The 23,309-nt window shown below is 36.5% G+C and overlaps 2 protein-coding genes across 3 annotated transcripts in view; one reads left to right on the top strand and one right to left on the bottom strand.

The window, feature by feature from the left end:
* The window catches only part of LOC107658387 (centromere protein P-like), a 65,508-nt gene extending 55,417 nt beyond the window's left edge, over positions 1–10,091 (top strand). For both annotated transcript variants that reach the window (XM_016446911.1, XM_016446910.1), the window contains exons 7-9: positions 3,857–3,936; positions 4,135–4,226; positions 9,007–10,091. In XM_016446911.1, coding sequence (XP_016302397.1) covers positions 3,857–3,936; positions 4,135–4,226; positions 9,007–9,212 — 378 coding nt within the window. In that variant the 3' untranslated portion in view covers positions 9,213–10,091. The remainder of the gene's footprint in view (positions 1–3,856; positions 3,937–4,134; positions 4,227–9,006) is intronic.
* A 664-nt stretch (positions 10,092–10,755) lies between these two features.
* LOC107658385 (inositol-pentakisphosphate 2-kinase) lies at positions 10,756–22,211 on the bottom strand. The gene is made up of 13 exons (XM_016446907.1): positions 21,986–22,211; positions 19,596–19,655; positions 17,665–17,760; positions 17,495–17,561; positions 16,985–17,106; positions 15,364–15,453; positions 15,048–15,106; positions 14,550–14,622; positions 12,983–13,262; positions 12,542–12,677; positions 12,009–12,111; positions 11,806–11,885; positions 10,756–11,715 (listed from the first exon to the last, which is right to left on the bottom strand). Exons 1-13 carry the CDS (start codon positions 22,064–22,066, stop codon positions 11,511–11,513), a joined length of 1,452 nt encoding a protein of 483 aa, XP_016302393.1. The 5' UTR covers positions 22,067–22,211; the 3' UTR covers positions 10,756–11,510.
* Positions 22,212–23,309: the final 1,098 nt, after the last annotated feature.

Genomic DNA, 23,309 nt, shown 5'->3' with positions numbered 1-23,309 from the left:
CTGCCAATGACAATATTTCCAAGGGAAGCTAATCATGCTTTGCGTGACCTAACTGTTGTGTAATAAGATTTATTTGAAGACTAGTTAGTGAAACTAGTTAGAAATATTAAACTCGCACAACAGATATGCCATTGTTATTTTAGTCATTTATCACAATAACGTTTTATATTTTTAGATCATTTGACATTAAACAAACTGTTAATTTGTTTTGACTAGATGGTTTGATTCATTGTTTGTAGACAAATATGTTAAACACAAGTTGTGCAGTTTAATAGCAATTCGTTATGAAGATTTGTCAAATCAGACAACCAATTAAATTTAACTTGATGTTTATGAATTAAAGTATTCAAAGTTTAAAACAGAAAAAAGTAGTGCAAATACTCTTTATGCACTTCAAAGTTTGACATTTTGTAAATAACCTTTTAAAAACTCCACATAGTCTTTAATGAGCAGAAATTACTCCTTACTTTTTTTTTCTCGGGTTAAGTGCGGACAAACTAGCAGATGAGTTTTAGACATTTTCCAGAGCTTTCAGAATTAAACAACCTCCAGAAACTGCAAACACATCCAGCCTTAGATTAAAACTGATATCACTCTTACACGATCGAATGTGTTGTTGTTCATTGCAACATCTCATCCAGGTGTAAGTAACCTATAAGTTGTAATGTGTATAAGAATGTGTATGTTAGCGACAGAACTGTAAATAGATGAGTTTTATGAGACGTAGATCAAAAGAGAGTTTAACTGTAGTGTGAAATTAATGGTGTAAGATGTTTCAGCATCGTAGGATGTTTTGACTTGCCATCAGGTAATGACCGGAGCTCAGTGACTCAACCAGCTGGAATGAACAGCTGCGACTGTTCTTTATACTTGAGCTTTCTTTATACATGTTCCTTGTCTTAATTGTGCATGATTCATTGGTGTACTTGAACCCAAAGGAAAAAACCATCTTCAGTATTTTTCTTCAAAATAAATGTACTTGCTCCGCCTCTAAAATGGCTTTCCTTTTCAGATGACGCTAGCAAGTCAATCCCATCCTTTTAAGACTACCTGTCCTACAGAAACCACTTTTCCACATCAAGTCCCTCCCTACCTACTTTTTTCATGGAAGTAAAATGGTTCTAAAATGGATTCCTCATGCATTTCCACACTTACGGTTCACATCTTGTTGAGTTACGAGGATTGGACATTCTTCTAGTTCAGTTTGGTTGTAGACCCAACCAACATGACGTTCTTTTCTTGAAGAAACTCAACAGAGGATGTTGAATTTAGGATGTCTTTAAAAAACATCACTCTTTCCACAGATGAATTCCATTGGTTAGAATGGTCTGTATAATATCAAGGACCATTTGAGATGTACTTTGAGACCCAGAAGACTATTTCACACACATGCCTTGCACCATGATAATGTCTGTCAAAATGCTGGACTGTGTTTTTTCGTTGCGTTCAGACATCTCTTTCCACTGTGGTAATGTCGGTTTGCTTCAGCATCTGGTTCAGTATATTTCCTTATGGAACTTTTAACATAATGGAAGATTTTATGTTGTACCAGAGAGCTTAAGCACTCAGCAGTGGCATGTGTGTAGTCAGCGGTTTTGTGTTTCTTTCCTTTTAGCTGGGTACCTCAAAATCACCCTCGAGGCATTTAGATTAACAATTCCATTTTGGGTCATCCACTGTTAACAAACCTTGGTGTAAATTAAATAATGATTTAATCGGTGTAACCATTGTGTCCGAAAATTTACTTGGAGTCTGAGGATTGCAGCTTTACTGATTTCTCTTGTCAAGTTTTTAAACGATCCAGTATTGGCCTCTGAACAAGCCCAGAGACTCTGGTTGTCCTGTCTGGTGTTTTAATAACTGTTGACAGAGATCCGTGGGGAGTATAACATGTCGCTCCAGGATCAGACAATAGAGGTACAGAGTTCAAATAATGGTTGGGTTGTGTAACGGATACTAAATTAATGGCTTAGTTCAAGGAAGCCTTGAAGCCTTTGGTCAGACCTCTGTCACGTTTACCGAAAATAGTGGTGTCTTTTAAATAACTGTTAAATGTTTTAGGTTAACACGTTGACAGAAAATGCTTCATGAAGTAATTTACAATATTTATGGGAGGTGGGGGTTGAAAGTCTTGGCAAATGCTTTAATTATATGCTAGTTTTCCCAAACAGATTCGAAATCTTTCATGTAAAAAGTAAGCAAAAATATTTGTTTGTACAGAGGAAGATTTGTAAAAGCATCCAACCAACAACAACAAAAAGTTTTGCATAAGAGCCAATTTATAACTACATATTTGAACAAAATGAGTTTAATCTGTGCCAAAAGTGTGCAAGAAATAAACTGGAAAGAATACAGTCATTGTGACTAAATACAAATTACATAACTCATTGATTGACCTGAATCAATGTGTACGTGTAAAAATAAACATTTGCAAAAATGTAAATGTCTCGCTCTAAGAACATAACAGTGTTTAGTCTTCACAAGGCCGTAAGGAACATCACATTTCGAGATATTCTTTTAGAGAAAGTCTCAGTGTTTACCAGAGGAAACATCAAGTTAATGGTGTAACTGACAGCATTTCCCAACGGTGTAATGTGGGAATTGGGAAAAAATTCTGGAAAGTTCTGATGTCCAATGGGAAAGTCTGATGGGTTTGTCTAAGGGATTTGTGATGTCTTTGTTGGTTGATTGTGGGAACATGGTGTCAATTATCGTATGTTTTTAATTACCTAGTTGAAATGCAGACAAATGAGGAGTTAAATTTAAGAGCAGTTTTATTAGATGTCGTAATTACTTATTAAAACATACTGAGTATCTGTACATGTTTTAATATGTAATTAAGGGACGGGGTAAGTAAGGGTATAATTTCTAACTGTATTTAGTGGTTTCTGCAAAAGACAGAGAGATGGAAACATTTTTCTTCTTTTATTTTATTATTTACTGTCAGTATTAAATGGTTCTGTGTATTCAATCTTCTCTTCTGTGGTTTAGAGTCCTGAAGGCATGACTGTTGTCTTCAACTCAACTAATTATTAAAAAACACTTGGTGTATTAAAGGAATAGTTCACCTAAAATTTCTGTGGAATATTCTGGATTCTTTTTCAGTATAATTGAGTTAGATCTATTCAGTGCATCGGTTGATCTAATTTACGAAACTGATCTGAATGATCCATTAATGAATTAGGTTGATCCAGTTTTCAAGTTACTGCCTAAATGATTCAGTCACAGCAGTTAACAGCTCACTGCAGTGAAAAATTATCAATGAATAATGAATTTGGGGGTCTGTTTCTTACATAAAAGTATCATATTACTTCAGAAGACTTTTGAATGTACATGTATGCATTTAGCAGACGCTTTTATCCATGGCCACTTATGAAAGAGGAACAAAAGCAATTCGTCAAAGAGTATGTACCGATTTTGAGAGCTTTATGTTGCTTTTTGTTGATTTTGGAGACTAAAAGCCCTTGTCCTCGTTCACTTTGACTGTATTTGAATATTTCATTATGTAGTTGCCAGGACGTTCTTGAAAAATTCTCATTTTGTGTCACACGAAAGAAAGTCAAAACCCTTGACATGGAGGTTTTCATAAACCTCGTAACGTTTTTGAGTCATTTATTCCTGTAAGACATCAAAGCTCTGTGCGGACAGTCTCAGACTGTGACTTCAGTGTATTCTTGCCTTGTTATGGAGCAAATTCCACTTACAATTACGCAAATCTCTAATATGTAAATTTCTCCACATATTTTGTTCGTATGTGTTTCGTTATCGGCCGGTGTTTTGGAACCAGGTTGCTGTGGGTCAGATGGAATCTGTCGGGATTTTGATCCCTTTAACAAATAAGTGGTTTGTTTGGCAGGAGAAGTACCCAGACGTGGTCAGCCTTCCAGAGGGATGTCGATCCGAGCTCATGATTATAAAAAGTCCTCAACTTCCAGGGTAGGTTGCATCAGCTAACAAAGTGAAATGGAAACCGCGGTACGTAACTTCTGCTGTTTTCCATCTGTTGATGGCACATGAAACATATATTATGTCAAGTGACTGCAAGTTGCTGTATCTTTCTATGGTGGCCACAACTGATATATCCAGATTACATGCTTGAAATATAGAAAGAGTCAATGGCTGTATGTCTCTCAGGATCTCCATGACCATATTCTGGAAGATAGATGTGTCCATGGAAGGAGTGGTAAAGCCATCGCTTGAGCTCCTGCTGAAAATGCCAGACCAGGGTAAGATTAACTGGGTGATGAGTGAAAAATACATTATGTAAGGGATAATATTGCATCAGGGTTAACCAGCTTATCCTGCTTATTAGATAGGTTAAAAGTCTTCAAAGGCCATTTTTACTAGACTCATAAACTACCCATTTTTTGATTTGCATGATGCCATCAATTAGCTACTCTACCTTGCATTGGTGGAATAAAAAAAAACATGAAAATAGTCATGGGAACGGTTTAAATATCATGGAAGTCCTAAGAGGCCATGGAATAATTTTTTTCTTTTTTGTTTTCTCCTGATCTCTAACAGGTTATTATCTGAAAGTTACACAACTGAAGCACTAGGTGGCAGTAAATATAACTGATGGGGTATAACTTTGTCGAGATCACAAGAAAATTAAATCATGATCACAAGATAACTTTCGTTATGTTGATATCACAAGAAAATTCCGAAAGTTAAGTCATGATAATGAGAAAACAACTTTTGTTAATTTGAGATGAGAATATAAAAAAAAAAATTTGTGATCACGCTGAAAACTTTCGTTATGTCAAGATCATGAGAAAATTAAGTTGTGACGAGAAAACAAATTTCGTTATGTCAAGATCACGGGAAAATTAGGTTGTGACGAGAAAACAACTTTCGTTATGTCAAGATCATGAGAAAATTAAATTGTGACGAGGAAACAACTTTCGTTATGTCAAGATCATGAGAAAATTAAATTGTGACGAGGAAACAACTTTCGTTATGTCAAGATCATGAGAAAATTAAATTGTGACGAGGAAACAACTTTCGTTATGTCAAGATCATGAGAAAATTAAATTGTGACGAGGAAACAACTTTCGTTATGTCAAGATCATGAGAAAATTAAATTGTGACGAGGAAACAACTTTCGTTATGTCAAGATCATGAGAAAATTAAATTGTGACGAGGAAACAACTTTCGTTATGTCAAGATCATGAGAAAATTAAATTGTGACGAGGAAACAACTTTCGTTATGTCAAGATCATGAGAAAATTAAATTGTGACGAGGAAACAACTTTCGTTATGTCAAGATCATGAGAAAATTAAATTGTGACGAGGAAACAACTTTCGTTATGTCAAGATCATGAGAAAATTAAATTGTGACGAGGAAACAACTTTCGTTATGTCAAGATCATGAGAAAATTAAATTGTGACGAGGAAACAACTTTCGTTATGTCAAGATCATGAGAAAATTAAATTGTGACGAGGAAACAACTTTCGTTATGTCAAGATCATGAGAAAATTAAATTGTGACGAGGAAACAACTTTCGTTATGTCAAGATCATGAGAAAATTAAATTGTGACGAGGAAACAACTTTCGTTATGTCAAGATCATGAGAAAATTAAATTGTGACGAGGAAACAACTTTCGTTATGTCAAGATCATGAGAAAATTAAATTGTGACGAGGAAACAACTTTCGTTATGTCAAGATCATGAGAAAATTAAATTGTGACGAGGAAACAACTTTCGTTATGTCAAGATCATGAGAAAATTAAATTGTGACGAGGAAACAACTTTCGTTATGTCAAGATCATGAGAAAATTAAATTGTGACGAGGAAACAACTTTCGTTATGTCAAGATCATGAGAAAATTAAATTGTGACGAGGAAACAACTTTCGTTATGTCAAGATCATGAGAAAATTAAATTGTGACGAGGAAACAACTTTCGTTATGTCAAGATCATGAGAAAATTAAATTGTGACGAGGAAACAACTTTCGTTATGTCAAGATCATGAGAAAATTAAATTGTGACGAGGAAACAACTTTCGTTATGTCAAGATCATGAGAAAATTAAATTGTGACGAGGAAACAACTTTCGTTATGTCAAGATCATGAGAAAATTAAATTGTGACGAGGAAACAACTTTCGTTATGTCAAGATCATGAGAAAATTAAATTGTGACGAGGAAACAACTTTCGTTATGTCAAGATCATGAGAAAATTAAATTGTGACGAGGAAACAACTTTCGTTATGTCAAGATCATGAGAAAATTAAATTGTGACGAGGAAACAACTTTCGTTATGTCAAGATCATGAGAAAATTAAATTGTGACGAGGAAACAACTTTCGTTATGTCAAGATCATGAGAAAATTAAATTGTGACGAGGAAACAACTTTCGTTATGTCAAGATCATGAGAAAATTAAATTGTGACGAGGAAACAACTTTCGTTATGTCAAGATCATGAGAAAATTAAATTGTGACGAGGAAACAACTTTCGTTATGTCAAGATCATGAGAAAATTAAATTGTGACGAGGAAACAACTTTCGTTATGTCAAGATCATGAGAAAATTAAATTGTGACGAGGAAACAACTTTCGTTATGTCAAGATCATGAGAAAATTAAATTGTGACGAGGAAACAACTTTCGTTATGTCAAGATCATGAGAAAATTAAATTGTGACGAGGAAACAACTTTCGTTATGTCAAGATCATGAGAAAATTAAATTGTGACGAGGAAACAACTTTCGTTATGTCAAGATCATGAGAAAATTAAATTGTGACGAGGAAACAACTTTCGTTATGTCAAGATCATGAGAAAATTAAATTGTGACGAGGAAACAACTTTCGTTATGTCAAGATCATGAGAAAATTAAATTGTGACGAGGAAACAACTTTCGTTATGTCAAGATCATGAGAAAATTAAATTGTGACGAGGAAACAACTTTCGTTATGTCAAGATCATGAGAAAATTAAATTGTGACGAGGAAACAACTTTCGTTATGTCAAGATCATGAGAAAATTAAATTGTGACGAGGAAACAACTTTCGTTATGTCAAGATCATGAGAAAATTAAATTGTGACGAGGAAACAACTTTCGTTATGTCAAGATCATGAGAAAATTAAATTGTGACGAGGAAACAACTTTCGTTATGTCAAGATCATGAGAAAATTAAATTGTGACGAGGAAACAACTTTCGTTATGTCAAGATCATGAGAAAATTAAATTGTGACGAGGAAACAACTTTCGTTATGTCAAGATCATGAGAAAATTAAATTGTGACGAGGAAACAACTTTCGTTATGTCAAGATCATGAGAAAATTAAATTGTGACGAGGAAACAACTTTCGTTATGTCAAGATCATGAGAAAATTAAATTGTGACGAGGAAACAACTTTCGTTATGTCAAGATCATGAGAAAATTAAATTGTGACGAGGAAACAACTTTCGTTATGTCAAGATCATGAGAAAATTAAATTGTGACGAGGAAACAACTTTCGTTATGTCAAGATCATGAGAAAATTAAATTGTGACGAGGAAACAACTTTCGTTATGTCAAGATCATGAGAAAATTAAATTGTGACGAGGAAACAACTTTCGTTATGTCAAGATCATGAGAAAATTAAATTGTGACGAGGAAACAACTTTCGTTATGTCAAGATCATGAGAAAATTAAATTGTGACGAGGAAACAACTTTCGTTATGTCAAGATCATGAGAAAATTAAATTGTGACGAGGAAACAACTTTCGTTATGTCAAGATCATGAGAAAATTAAATTGTGACGAGGAAACAACTTTCGTTATGTCAAGATCATGAGAAAATTAAATTGTGACGAGGAAACAACTTTCGTTATGTCAAGATCATGAGAAAATTAAATTGTGACGAGGAAACAACTTTCGTTATGTCAAGATCATGAGAAAATTAAATTGTGACGAGGAAACAACTTTCGTTATGTCAAGATCATGAGAAAATTAAATTGTGACGAGGAAACAACTTTCGTTATGTCAAGATCATGAGAAAATTAAATTGTGACGAGGAAACAACTTTCGTTATGTCAAGATCATGAGAAAATTAAATTGTGACGAGGAAACAACTTTCGTTATGTCAAGATCATGAGAAAATTAAATTGTGACGAGGAAACAACTTTCGTTATGTCAAGATCATGAGAAAATTAAATTGTGACGAGGAAACAACTTTCGTTATGTCAAGATCATGAGAAAATTAAATTGTGACGAGGAAACAACTTTCGTTATGTCAAGATCATGAGAAAATTAAATTGTGACGAGGAAACAACTTTCGTTATGTCAAGATCATGAGAAAATTAAATTGTGACGAGGAAACAACTTTCGTTATGTCAAGATCATGAGAAAATTAAATTGTGACGAGGAAACAACTTTCGTTATGTCAAGATCATGAGAAAATTAAATTGTGACGAGGAAACAACTTTCGTTATGTCAAGATCATGAGAAAATTAAGTTGTGACGAGAAAAGAACTTTCGTTATGTCAAGATCATGGGAAAATTAAGTTGTGACGAGAAAACAACTTTCGTTATGTCAAGATCATGAGAAAATTAAATTGTGACGAGAAAACAACTTTCGTTAAGTCAAGATCACGAGAAAATTAAGTTGTGACGAGAAAACAACTTTCGTTATGTCAAGATCATGAGAAAATTAGGTTGTGATTGAGAAAACTTTTATGTCAACACGTTATGTGATCACAAGAAAAAAGCTATTATGTCGAGATGAGAAAACTTTAAAAAAAAATTGTGATTACGAGAAAACTTTCGTTGAGATCACTAGAAAATTAAGTCATAATCATGAAAACAGCTATTATGTCAATCACAAGAAAATTAAGTCATGATCACGAGAAAACAAGAATGAAAAATAATCCATGGCCTCATAAGACTTCCGTAAAATATAAAATTTTGTGGTTGTAATACAAAATTTACCAATCAGAATCAAGTATTTTATTATTTTACACTTGTATAATTCATAATAGTGACTTAGAATGTGGTACAATGATCTAAAATGTTTTATTTTGTTTTCAGCTCGGGAGTTTGACACCAAAAAAGTGATGGAAAATGGCTCGGATTATTTTCAGAGCCTCCTGCGGGTTCTTGCGGTGGAAGCATCTATCGAGGGCTTGATAAGAACTGTGTTTGTGAGAACTCAAAAATTAAGCCAAAGTTCACGCTGTGGGAGCTTCATATCTAATCGTTTATTCGATATAAACACCTGTACAATCACCCGTTAGGAACTACATATTGATGCCACCTGTACGTTTCTATCATTTTTACGTATGATATGCCCACACTGTATGGAAATATACATCATTAGACAAGAGCTAGAAAAATAAATAATTTTAAATACAAAATGTCTGACAGCAAAATCCACTTTGTATTTTCAAATAGTTACATTTTAACATTAGATTCAATCACAGAAATTGTGATCTTCCTTTCTTTTCTTGCTTAATAACAGAACTAATGTCCATTCCTACCTACATAGTGATTATAGGTCTTTATTTCATTAGAATAACACAATGTCACCACCTCAGACTCATAATATCTCTGGTTCAAAAGGGGAAAGATGTTGTTAAAACGAAGGCAAATACAGCAATGTCTGTTGTGGAGAAACTGCACTTTTCAATCAGTTACTTCATAACACATCAAAACATGACAGTCAAACAAACGCCATCAGTTCGACAACGAAAGAGTTTTCGCTCACAGGTAAGGCGTATTAATACTTCTCTTGACACCAGTTCACATTAAGACAAAGGGGAGTGTGAACACAGTTTGGCAATGTTGAATGTTCATCCATGTAAAATGCAAACACTGTTCGCCTGATGGGAACTGCATTGACGACTTTGAGTTAAGCAAGCCGAAGCAGTTTGCATCACGCTAAAAGAGGTAAACAGAAGCATGAGCATCACTCACGCCACAGTACATTGTAACAGTTATATTCCCCATAACAGAGAAAAGCGACCATGAGGTGCCATCTTTAGTGTTAGTTACACCGTAAAATCTGCGCAAACCGTCAACTGTGGTTATTTTTACGATCAAAGATGCCAAACTCACAACTCATGTAACATTAAATCAACACTACCATTTCTGTGGCCTATACTGCTTCTCTGAAAGAAAAAAAAAAAAACTGTTGGAAAAACTGCTGGATCATCCTTTTTATTGTGCTAAAAAAAACTGGCGTGCTGTCCATCTTTGGTTGACTTATGAAATATGTCTGGCTCTGCAACCAATTACGGCCATTAAAACTAAAGCCAAACGTAACAGTAGTAGCGTTCAAGCTGCTGGGGATGGATTCCTCTGGTTGTTTTCTGCTCCGAGATTTCAAAACAGATGACAACTAAGCATATCAGTGTCAAACTCAGAGACAAAGCCATCGATGATGGACAGACACAGACGATTTTTTCATTTTACAGTTTTTCTAGGAAAAACGGTGGTGTTTTATTTTTGAGATGATGGACTAGCTTTAAAGTAGTAGTTCAACCAAAAATTTACACACCATCATGTCTGTACTAATGTTTTCCAAATGTTTTTCCAAACTTTTGAAGAATCGTTACGTAACTTTTGCCATACAACAACCGCTGTGACCAAAGGCTGTAAAGCTCCAAATAAAGCACCATAAGACTTGTGCACTGCATTTCATGTCTTCTAAAGTCAAACAAATTTCAGTCGTTATTTTTAGTCGTTCTTTCACAATACCTAGTCAGAATGAACTGACGAGCTGCGTAACGATTCTATCAAACGGGTTTGCGATGACATGAGGGTTAGTAAACAATGGACTTTTTATTTTTTATTGTGAACTACTCTTTAATAAGACACTTCGATTTCTTTGTACAGCGGTTATGCCAGCCGAGCGTACGTTACAAAAATACAATTTCAATAGCGAGTAATATCATTAGGCTTATCTTCTAATTTATCAAATCTATCTTACGGGTAGTGACGGTGTTATCGCGACCTCATTCGCTAGCATGCAACAGGTCTGTGCTTGTCAGTATAACTCCCACTACTGTAGCTCGCCGAGGGTCAGAGGTTTGAGGAGCTCTAGGGATGAAGCCGCGCTAAAAACTCAAGTACTTGTCTGTTTTTGAATTCCAAACTGCCTGTACAGCGACTGCAGACACGGCCAAGCTGATGCACGGTAAAACGTTCATTAGGGAAAATCGCTGTAAGCCACTTTTGGCACTTGGAAAACACAGTAGCGCCGCTGCGTGCGAGAAACACCCAACAGCACTGCACAAAAACACACACACACACACACACACACACACACACACACACACACACACACCCTCCATGTCCTCCCTTTTTACAGCCAATGACTGACTCGTTCAGGTATTCTGTGCTTTAGGAGACCAGCCCCAATGAGAACATCACCCTCAAAAAGAAAAACATCAGGTCGCTCTGGCAACAACTGCGAACGCCAAGTTCACAGGAGGGCAAACAACTAGACAGACTAGCAAACAGAAAGAACAAAATTATATCACTATTTCAGCTTCACTTCTAGGCATTTCCCAAGCAGCACTTGTAGAGGTGTCTCATACAGCATGGAAGAGCAGCGTGCATTCCTGCCTTTCCTTATATAGGCTGGAGGGGGGCGGAGCTTGCGTGCTCCGCAGGTAGTAGTTGACGATTTTTGTGTCCAACTTGTTCTGGTGAGGGATGCCTTCATACGGTTTGGGGTCCAGATCCAGGATGGAGACTGAATATGTGAAACGAGGCTTCTCCAAATTCAACTGGTGTCTGGAAACAAAGCGAACGAAAAGTAAAATGATGGCAAATGTCAAGGAAGATAATTCAACCAGTGATTTTAAAGGGCGAAAACTAACTTACTCCTCATCTTCCTCACAAGGTGCAAACGTGATCATGACTGAGCAGTCTTTGGCAGTCATTGCGACTCTATACTGATGAACCTGGAAAGTAACATCTGAGAGTTAATCTTAATCTTTAACTTTTTTTTTTTTGGAAAAAGATTCTTAATTGCCACCGAAATACATTCAAATTTAAACTTCTCAGCATCACGTTCACGGTCTTACCTTCCCAACAGCATATTCTACAGAGCCATCATCTTCTGAAGGACAGTTTTTCACCGTGTCCATGAAAGTCTCATTATAAGGCCCATCTATCTGCAGTCGGTTTCTGAAGATACAAAAAGTGTTGATTGGATGTTAAAGTGCCTTTAGGCAAGTTTATTCATAAAGATGATGTGGCTTTGCATGGAAATCACTTACGACTATGCTGCACAGGACCACCATGTGGCCGCAGTGCCTCATGACTTGACTTGAACTACTTATATTCACAAATGTGTCTTTTGCACCACCTAGTGTCTGTTCAGTCTTTCAGGGAAAGTAACAAGTCTTACAATTATAGAATGAAGTATATAATTGGTTAGGATTCATCAACTGTTCTGAATTTTTATACAATGCTTTCAGTACATGTGAACACTGCATAGATCTGAAGTATTTGCCCAATATAAACTTTACTCAGCAGGAACAAAACGTTCTTGCACTGGAGTATTGATCTGATAGATTAGTAACGTAGCACTCAATACACCCGATTAAAAATTCACCTTTCTCTCGGGAACTCTTCTAGATACTGCTCCACGCGTTTGTACAGAGGGTAGATTCCTTCAATATCCAGGTTATCCAGCATCTGGACTTGGAGGATTTTTGCGAGGACACTGTCTTTAGGGAGGCCATGGTTACCTGTGAACACATGGAAATGAGCTCAACGTGTTCTACTGGTCTTGCGTAACAGATTTATGACTACCGGAATTTCTATGCCGCAATAATCTGACCTTTTATACACCTCTTAACGTGTCATTTGAAATGCAGTGTATTTTCTTAAACTGTGTCAAGCACTTTTGCTCCAGTTCACTCCTACGCATATATCGTGATTCGTGACTCATCAGTGAAGTGATTTCCATTGCACTTGTTTAGCAATATTTTGAAGGACATAAAACCATGTTTTCCCACTGACGGCCATCCAAAGTCACTGGTAAAGTCCTCACCGTTGCGGAGCAGGTCTCTTGGGAAGGGACTGGCTTCACAGTGCGGCCTGCTCTCAGACAGGTGCACCTTCCTGGGCTCTCCCGAGCGATTCGAGTCCCCGCCGCTGAGCAGAGCGGAGCAGATCACCTGAATGAACTCGTTCAGGACAGCTTTGCCAGGCTGGTGGCCATTATAGAGGCTGTTACTATGAGGGAAATAAGGCCGAAGGTGCTGAATTAGATCGTTCAATTCGGGTTGCTGCTTGGCATCGTCCTTACAGCTAAATATCAACTCTCCGCCCTGAAAAAAAAAGATGCGAGAAACAACAAATTAATGCTACTTTTCTATTTATCAACCATTTCTAATGGATTAAACCAATATATATGTAGTAGCTAGAGTTTGAATATTTGATTTTCTTTTTCCCCAGCTGGTTTGCTGGTCTTTGGTGGTTTAAATGATGCTATTTTAAAGATCATTATTTTGTGTATTTGGTATAACAGAATATGTTGACATGCTTTAATGTTCAAAACACACATTCTTTTTCAAATACTGTACATTATTGTAGGTCCTCTATGCCCCGCCTCTCTTAAACACGTAATTTTCAACAAAGCCCCCCCCCTCCTTTGACAAGCGCAGTCTGCTCTGATTGGCCAGCTGACCCAGTGCATTGTGATTGGCCGAACACCACAAGCACGCGTCAGAAATGTAACGCCCCTTACCATAATCGCGAGCGTCAGCTTTCAAAGTAAATATCAAGACAGTTAATAATGTCGTTAGTTTTACCATCAGTTCAAGCCCAAAAGTGCAACAGAGTCGCGTGACAGACACAGTGATGATTCAGTACACAAGCCGCGGTTAAGACAGCTGACGTGCTATGATTTCTGACAGGCAGTTCACTCTCCTGTGATGTGACGTTTCAGAAAGGCGGGGCATAGAGGAGAAACAATAATGTACAGTATGTGGAAAATAATGTGTTTTTTGAACCATAAACCGCATAAACACATTTCATTACACCAAATACACAAAATAATGTTCTTTTTAGCAGCATCATATGACCCTTTTAATACTATGATAGTAGTACTTCCAAGTTAAAGAAATGTTCTAGGATAAATAAAAATGTAAAGCCCATTCGCACCAAGGATGATAAGTATAACGATAAATGTTTTAATAATTGTTCTAATTCTAGAATAGGGAAGCGATAGCGTTTATTATTGGAATCACTTTCAGAACTATTTTTTCCAACGAATGAATGATAAAAACACTGACAGCCAATCAGAATCCACTCAACTTTAAAAAAATCAAACATACAAGGCAGTAGATGTCAAAACTGCAAAATGTTATCGTCCACTGGTGGACGCTAATATAGTTATCGTTCTTGGTGTGAATGAATTAAAACAGAAGACCAACTGCGAATCAGTATGCATGGCATCATCACTCAGTTACATTTCGAATGCTGAACATTCTATCAACGGAAGTCGAGGGAGGATTTTCAAACTTTCATCTGAAGTGCAAAGTTCCAAAAATCGAGATTTGTTTAGAGACGTTAAACGACTCGGGACTGAATTAATTACAGAAATTCATATTTACCTTAAAGATTTTCAAGTTGTTTTGTGGTTCCTCTAACAGATTCTTCAATGCAACATACATTCGCTGTTTGCTCCTGGAATACAAGACATTGAATAAGATTTAGGTGTGTAAAATTAGTTCATTTTGGTATTAAACTCTATGCATCGCATTTTGATTTCGACATTATTCGAGATTATCTGGATCACCACATCTGAATCTTGTTTTTTAGCACTTCTGTGACTCAAGCAGCAGTACAAAACCTTCATGCATTATAGATTGTAGGGCTGGTCTCACAGTGGAAAGGTGAGTCACAACTTTTGCGAAAATGTTGATCATGCTCCTTTTTCCAAGTGGAAAATTCTTGGCTTTAACACAGGCCAGTGACGCATCCAGCTTGGTGAATGTCTTTGCCACAGTCAGTTAGGTTTGTTAACAATACTGGCTAAAGGTCATACCATCAGCGAAAGATATAAATCCAGCTCTGTTTTCCTGCATTGAGTGACTGAAGCGGTAACTCACCCTGAGAAGAGATCCAGAGGGCAATATCTGCTCAATCGCTTCCACTTCCCATTGGCTAACTGTAAAGAACAAAACGTGTCGCTTCATGATGAAACTTTGGGATTGAATCTGATTCTTGTATTTTCAGCAACATAAGCTCATCTTCTGTAGCCGAGCCTCACAAAGAATTGATTATATGATAACGTAGAGTACAAACAGATGGCAGGATGTTTACACTACACTGCACCATCCTCTTTTTTGTGTTAAAGCAGAAGTTAGCTTTTAATAAATCTGGTTTAAAAGTTTGGCAACGACTAGATTTTCAATTGGTACTTGCCTTGTAATGCTGATGCATGCAGAATCTGCAAACTTTGCACTTGCATTCCTTGGTTATGTGCCTTGAAAAGGGTAGAAATCCACATTTTGGCTAGGGGGGGAAAAGGAAAAAATATGTAATTGTATCTTTGTATCTTGCGTTACACAATGAAGTGTTGTGAATAAGCTTTATATAAAGAAGTTTAGTTGTTTTTATGTAGACAAACAAGCCTTTCAGATCAGATTCACACCACCTCCCTCTGTTTGTTTGACTGACCATGTGATTAAATTCCACACAAATAGATTCAACGAGTCATTCAGCTACTGTGGTCTACTTCCCCAAGAACAGACATTCATACTAACCCCTAAAAAACAGTTCTGTGTTATGAGACTCAGATCTTGCAGTTTAACAACTGTCACTAATCCAACCCAAGAGCGTTTACTCCCTAACGCCATGAAGATACAGTAAAACGTATTAACAACTGTCAGCAAGTTCAATGACCAGACATGTGACACCAGAGTCAACGCATTCAAGGCGAGGTTCTTGGCACACTTGCATAGTTTCGAAAGTCAATGTTTTGGAAACGTGGGTATAACAATTCTGTCACTGCCATAATTTTGAGAAAAACTATGTAAATTAAAAAAAAAAACCGCTGTTTACGTGTAAATTACACGTAAACAGCGTATGCTATTCTGTGTCAGCTGCGTCACGCGGTTATTTGAACGAAAACAACGTATCCGTGCGACGCAGCTGACACAGAATAGCATACGCTGTTTACGTTCAGCGGGTATATTCTCCAAAATGGCGCTAGGGCGACACGGAGGAGACGAATTGTTGAATAAAGTCGTTATTTTTGTTTTCTTTGCGTACAAAAAGTATGCTCGTAGCTTCGTAAAATTACGTTTGAACCACTGATGTCACATGGACTATTTTACCGATCTCCTTGCTACGTTTCTGGACCTTGATCGTGGTAATTACATTGCCGTCTATGGGAGGTCAGAAAGCTCTCACATTCCATCAAAAATATCTTAATTTTTGTTCCGAAGATGAACGGAGGTCTTACGGGTTTGAAACGACATGAGGGCGAGTAATTAACGATAGAATTTTCATTCAACTAACCCTTTAAAATGTCTTAATGATCCATTTCTTACAAACACACAGCTTTTCACTTAACAAGATGTTAACTGATGGACTGGAGATTACTTGTGGATTATTGTGATGTTTTTATCAGCTGTTTGGACTCCCATTCTGATGGCACCCATTCACTGCAGAGGATACATTGCTGAGCAAGTGATGTAATGCTAAATTTCTTTCTCTAAAAGTCTTTTCTGATAAAGAAAAACTCTTCTACATCTTGAATGGCCTGAGGGTGAATATGTTTTCAGCATATTTTCAGTTTTTGATGAACTATTCCTTTAAACCAGACATACATCTAAACACAACATATGGTTGAGCTCAATTTTTGCATTTAAATGAGTGGTAAATGGTAAATTATGCCAGATTGTGGTAGTTTGCACAACCTTGCGCTCAAAACCAATGATTAAATGGTAAACATGGCAACTGCATGTGCAAATTCCCCCACCAACACGATCACAACAGAAGTGACGTGTTGAGACCATGTCAAACCGAACATGGAGTTCACCTTAATCTCAACGCAGATTGGAGGACTGTGGTCTCTGAGGTGGTGGAGGGGAAGTTGGGTCAGGTTGGGAAGGCATAAACCACACCCGCTGAATGTGTCCATGACCTTATCACAGCGCAGTTCTGCGTGAAGGAAAGATCACAACACCGTCACGCAACATCAAATCCGGTCTACAAAAGTGACTGCATCTCACATAAACATGTTTAGATGAACAACCGACTGCATTTTTTTGGGGATGAATCTCTGGAAAAAATAATTGATTTTTGCATAACGAAAATTAAGCCCATCTAGGACATTTTTCCTATAAATTGTCATTACCATAATGGACAAGTACATTTTACTTTTGAGGTTTTTAGTAATATCTATTCATCTCAATGTTGAAATTACTGTAATACAAGGATTTTGCAATCAAAATACAACAAATACTATAATAACACTGTTGGTTTTTGGGGGGCATTACAATGTCACTGCAAAAAAACTTAATTGAAGCAAAAAAATTATCATTCGTACCAGGTCGTTCTTGTTGGACCTTTAGCGACAGCTGTCTCACAAAGTCCAGTGGTAGTTTAACAACCTCCTGTGAACATTCAAGACATTATTTTCATCTCATTCTCTGGGTCACGGCTTGTGTTAAAGCAATACAATGTAATATTGTACATAAACGTCTTAAACTGACTTACTCCACTGTGAACGTATTTCTCCCCCAGTAAAGGCTTCATGACATATTTACTATAATCCACGATGTTGGGGATGTGTCGAAAAGCTTGTTCTGCGGTCTGGCAGGAAAGAGGTAGGAAAATGAGCTGACACTACGCTGTATGTCAATGCAAACAGACCAAGACCAAACAATTGAAGCATATTTGCATTTACACTGTTGCAGATACTCTTCATACCAAGAGACACAAATAACTCACAATACAGTGCAAGAAAACACACACATAAATATTATGTTTAACCATAAACATTGTGGAAATTGTTGACAAAACTATGCTAAAATTGAAAGTGACTATTTACATCAACAGAACTTGATAGAACAATCATTTGTGCATCAATACTTGAGTTACATTGATAGAAATATGGCAAATCATACAATGGTGAGTCAAACACAATCCATTTTTCCAAGTATTGCAAATATTTATCCATCTGTAGACTTAATGAATGTCTTTCTCTCCATGTTTTGAATATTGGTCACAATATGCATCCAATAAATCTTTGTCGGAGGTTTAGCCTGTAGCCATTTTCGTGTTATAGTTCTCTAGCTGGCTTCTAAGGCTACATTTACACGACAACGATGTAGCCAAAACCGGAAAATGTTTTTCCCTTGCAATTTTAAAATGTTTCATGTATACACGACAACGTTTTCAAAATGATTCAAGTTTACACATATCCACGAAAACCAAGTAGATATAACTGCAGACCGGAGATCTCCAAAATGGGGCGTGAACTCCAAAAGTGGGCAGAACCTCCAAAATGGGGCGGGGTCTCCTCGCGCAAAGACTTTCACCATTGGCTCTGGCTCCAGCCAATTGTTATTGACTTACATTTCAAAATAAAACTTTATAAATTAAACACTGTTTCTAGTTCATCTAAAATAAAATATGCTATATAAGTCAATATTCTCCGTGAGAGCAGAGCCCAAAGCTCGTGGCCAGTGGTGTTCGGACTGGAGTTTGAACATCTGCTTAATGATATAAACGGGAATCACCCACGGGCTCTCACGCGAGCCGTCCCAGCACAGTGCAGTGCTGGGGAAAGATTTCTATCGCTTTGTTCCAAGCAACGGGGGCGTCCCGGGGCTCGAAATTCGCAGGGTAGCAGTGGGTAGTGATGCTGGGTGTAACTAAAAAGGTGCCATTGTCCAGTGAGGTCCGGTTGGGGAGTTACGGTACGATCTCATATCGCATAATCCTATTAACTGTTTATCTCCTGAACTGCATATTTCTTTACCAAGCTATTTAGCGCCAATCCCGCCGTGCAGTCAATTTCACTGGTTAAGGTTAGGGTCAGGTGTGGGGTAGGTTTAGGGGTTAGCATTTTTGTAGCATAGTGTAGGAAATCAACACTTTAATTGACACAACCAATAAAATCTTTAGAATCAGCTGTGGGGTGGAGTTTGCACTGAAGTGGATTGGGGGGAAAAAATTGCGCATGCGTGTCATGTGCCTGTCTGTCAATGGGAGGAAGCCACGCCCTATTTTGGAGCTCCCACCCCGTTTTGGAGTTCCCGCCCCCATTTGGAGATCTCCAGGCTGCAGTTATACCCTTCTCATGAAAACGGCCAAAAACGCTGTATTACATATGACATGCCAGTAGTTGGCGCTGTGAAGTGAAGATTATATGACGTATATGCGTCTCTGCAGTTGGTAGTAATATTGGTGAGGTAAATCCACACTTCAGTCCCCAAAACGCCGTTGTCGTGTAAACGAACAGGCAAAACGCATAAAAAGTTAACCATTTTTGGCTGAAAACATTGTCGTGTAAACGGCCCCTAATAGTATGGTATCTTTCATAGTGTAAGAAAAGGTAACACAGTGCAAAAGGTAATATAGTGCATATCGGAGAAATTTGGGAAGTAATAATGTTCAGTGGTGTCGATTTGGGGAAGTTTTACCTGTCGTGTATGTGCAGAGTCTTCGGAGGGAAACTTCAGCAGACGAAGAACTTTACAGTGCTGTAATAGGAAGTGATGCGTTTAAAAACAGAAATCACACGAGTCATTTCACACAGACTTTGAAAGCTGTATGTATCCTTGTCTTATTTTAGTTCAAAAGGGAATTCTTTGAAATGGGTTTGCCTGTGTGTTCAACAAATATCCACTCAGCTGTAAACTGAATACACATTACGTTTTTCCCAGAATGCTCTTAAGACATAAAAAGGTCCACAAATGTAAAGGTGACATAATCATGTGTCTGGCGGTTTGTTTTATGAACTGATGCAACTGATGGCCGCTTAAACGCTAATGCAATTTCTAAACGCTTACAAAACCTACTTCTGCCTCACAAAATGTTAAACAAAAAAGGATGAAGCTCATAAGTAAATGACTCATAATTCACATCAAATGTATCAAGAAAATAAATTATTGTACACATTTTTAGAACAATCAAGTGCAATTTCTTTAAAATAAAAAAAATAAAAAAAATTAATTCTCATCCAAGATTGTTTTATTTTTAAATCAATTCTTAATATTTATCTTTCATTTTAGTAACTTTGTGTTTTTGTCATTTTTAGTAGTTTTTGTAAAATGTCTATATAGTTTCTATTAATTTTGACTCCAGTTTTAGTTATTTTAGCACTTACATTTTAATTAAAAGAACATTAGAAATGTTAGCTAGCAACAAGCTGAAATAAGCTTAAAATAAACTTAAGTTTCCATATATTATTATTTTTTTAGTTTAAGTTTATTTCAAATAGCAAAAAAGTTTTTTTATTGTTTTAATTAACTATAATAATAACCCAACTATAATACAACAATGAAAACCATCCTGTCCAAACAATTATTTTTGTAATAATAAAACTTATTAATTAAAAATTGTTAAATACAATTAGACATTAGAAAATATTACTTATTGCAATTAAAAAATTGCAAGAATTTCTTGTAGTATTTTGTGAAATTCACCCCATTCATATGTCAGTGTGCATCTGAAATGCCTTTACAAATGGTTTTATAAGATACCTAACTCATTCAGACTGATTTGATCAAGACGATGTGGTCCAGCTCGTACTCTAAGAATGTAAAACCAGACCAGGCAACAAGACAAAAATCCACACAAGAGTGTGGGAGCGTGAAAGAATGTCAGTAAACAGCAAACAGAGACGGACAAGCCCTTGCAGGACTCTAAAACTGGTTGGAAAACTGCATCAAAGCTTCACCCATTTTCCCCAAACCCAGTTTTGACACGATTACATCAACATATTGGCCAGTGTTGTCTCAGGCAGCTTCCTGTGATTGGACGCACAATTCCGTGTTGTAGTCTGTAATATAAATCCAGCGTGTTTATGACTCCAAACGTTTTTCCGGCAGCTTGTTCTGAGTTTATTTATCGTGTGATGGTACAGATGATCCCAAATGAACTGGAAAATCAGACAAAGGTTAATCTGTTTGCGTATCCTTGGTCTTAACAAAACAGGACCTTGATATTGCCATCCTAGTGACAAAAGGAGTCAACTGCATGATACAACGAACTGATAAATGAATCATTTACATATAGTTTCCATTACTTAGAATAGCTAAGACATAAATTATGACTCAGATCTTATATGCAATAGATTTCATTTAGAATTTCTCTCCTTTGTCGAAATATAGGAGCGTTTCAGACAAGAGTGCTTAGACAAAGTAGTTCTAGCAAGTAATACCTTAAAACAATATTACATTGTTAAAAATTCATAGGCCAAAATCTTTTTAGTCTCTAATTGTACTTTTTCCCAAAGAAAGTGATAAACATCTATATTCCCATCCATCATAGTGGTCTAAAAACGGTCTAAACCCGCATTATCTTTCACCCAATGAAGGGGAAGCTGTTAAAGGTTTCCAATCTGAACTTTGAAGCCCAGAGGGGGAAGATGTTAAGTGTACATAATCTTATCTCCAATAGAAACCCAATTTTAGATGCTCAGAACCATCCAGAAACTTAAACATCTCCACTGACCATTCATTCAAATGGCTCTCAGCGTTACTTATCCTATATATGCCACTGAAATAGTTTAATAAACTTTCGAGCTCATAAAGTGGGTGTGGCATGAGTAACACACATGTTGTACATTGACTTCATCAATGAATCCTGGTTTAGCCTGCTAGGTGGCTATTAGCTTTAAAGCCCTGACAACACCCTTTTAAGACAAGGAAGAGGTTTATCTCCGTCTACTGATGGTATAAAGCGACCAAACTTTGTGTTTAGGTCCTTTCCAAGTAGTTTGATTTGATTTCCTGTTGACTGACTCCGATTTGATTGAGTCGATATGAATCTTGGCTAAGCTAAAAGCTAGTAACTATTGAACACTAACCTGCAAATGAGACACGACCAGGCTCTTGTTGCCCTCCCCGTGATATTTCCAGTCGTTTTCGTCCATTTTATCCAGTTCCATAACCCAGAAGAACCGTAAGCTGATGGGGGTTTTGGCGCAGATTTGATACTCCGGGCGAGAGGATCGGGGTCAGGCGCAAAACTTCTGGAGGATCCGCGTCTGACACACCGACGGGTGTAGCGCCAATTCCGCTTTCCCGTGAACACGCCCCCTCTGCGTTCTCATTGGCCAGGCGCAGCGATTGCGGTTTCTCATTGGCCAGATTTCTTTGTCATTGTTAAATTCGTCCGCTGATTGGATGTTGAAAGTGACAATCAAATGGTCGTCCTCTACTGAAGGCATCTATAAGATGATATCATGAACGCATGATTGCTGTTTTCCTTCCCTTTTCTGTCCGCTTGCACGTGATTGCTCAGAGAAAAAGATTTATAAGTATAATTGTATTAATCCAAAAATACAATTATATATGTAAATGTACATTTATTTTTACCTGAATACTTTTCAAAATGTATACTTTATGGAAAATTATAGACTATATAAAATTATGTCATGGACACATGATTGCTGGTTTTCTTTCCTTTTATTTTCGCTTGCACATGATTTGCTCAGAAAAACTTTCTTTTTGGATTCATAAGTTATAAATAATTAATGCAGATCAATAAATATTCATTTTTTACCTGAATACATTTTAAATTGTGTACCTTGTGCGTATTAGTATAATTATTGTATATAATTTGTATTTAAAGAACTGAAAAAATATTTTTTTATAGGTTGGGATTGTAGGGGTTTTCTGTACTGGCAAACAATTGGAAAATGCTTAAATTAGGTAAAAATCCAAAACTAAAGCAACAATATGTGAGAGACATATTTAGAGCCAGAAGTTTGTTGTATTTGGTCTAGTAAGACAATAAAACCTTTTTAAATAATTAAGTGACTACTAAAGTAATACATTTATGACTATGCATGATTTCAAATGTTTATGTAAATGTAAGGCTAAGAAAATGAAATGAAAAGGCAAAATTAAAAACATCTCATTTAAGATCATCCATAAAAAGTATTGCCAGGCAAAAAGTAAGTTCTAATTTTGATGCATTTTATTTTGTGATTCACATCCAGAAATTTCATTGTTCTGGACTTTTTTTTTCATTCAGTTAAGAACATGTGATTTATAGATGTAATGTTTGAGGTCTATTTCATTGTAATTAATATTCATTTATTACCTTTAATAATAATAATAATATACCTTTATTTGACCCTCTAACTCTTAACACTTTCTATTCTATTTTAATTCTACTTTATATTT

The sequence above is a fragment of the Sinocyclocheilus anshuiensis genome, unplaced genomic scaffold (genome assembly GCF_001515605.1).
Source record: "Sinocyclocheilus anshuiensis isolate Anshui unplaced genomic scaffold, SAMN03320099.WGS_v1.1 scaffold795, whole genome shotgun sequence".
In the NCBI taxonomy this organism is placed as follows: domain Eukaryota; kingdom Metazoa; phylum Chordata; class Actinopteri; order Cypriniformes; family Cyprinidae; genus Sinocyclocheilus; species Sinocyclocheilus anshuiensis.
Note: the sequence above shows the minus strand (reverse complement) of the source record. Positions and strands in the feature narration are given on the sequence as shown.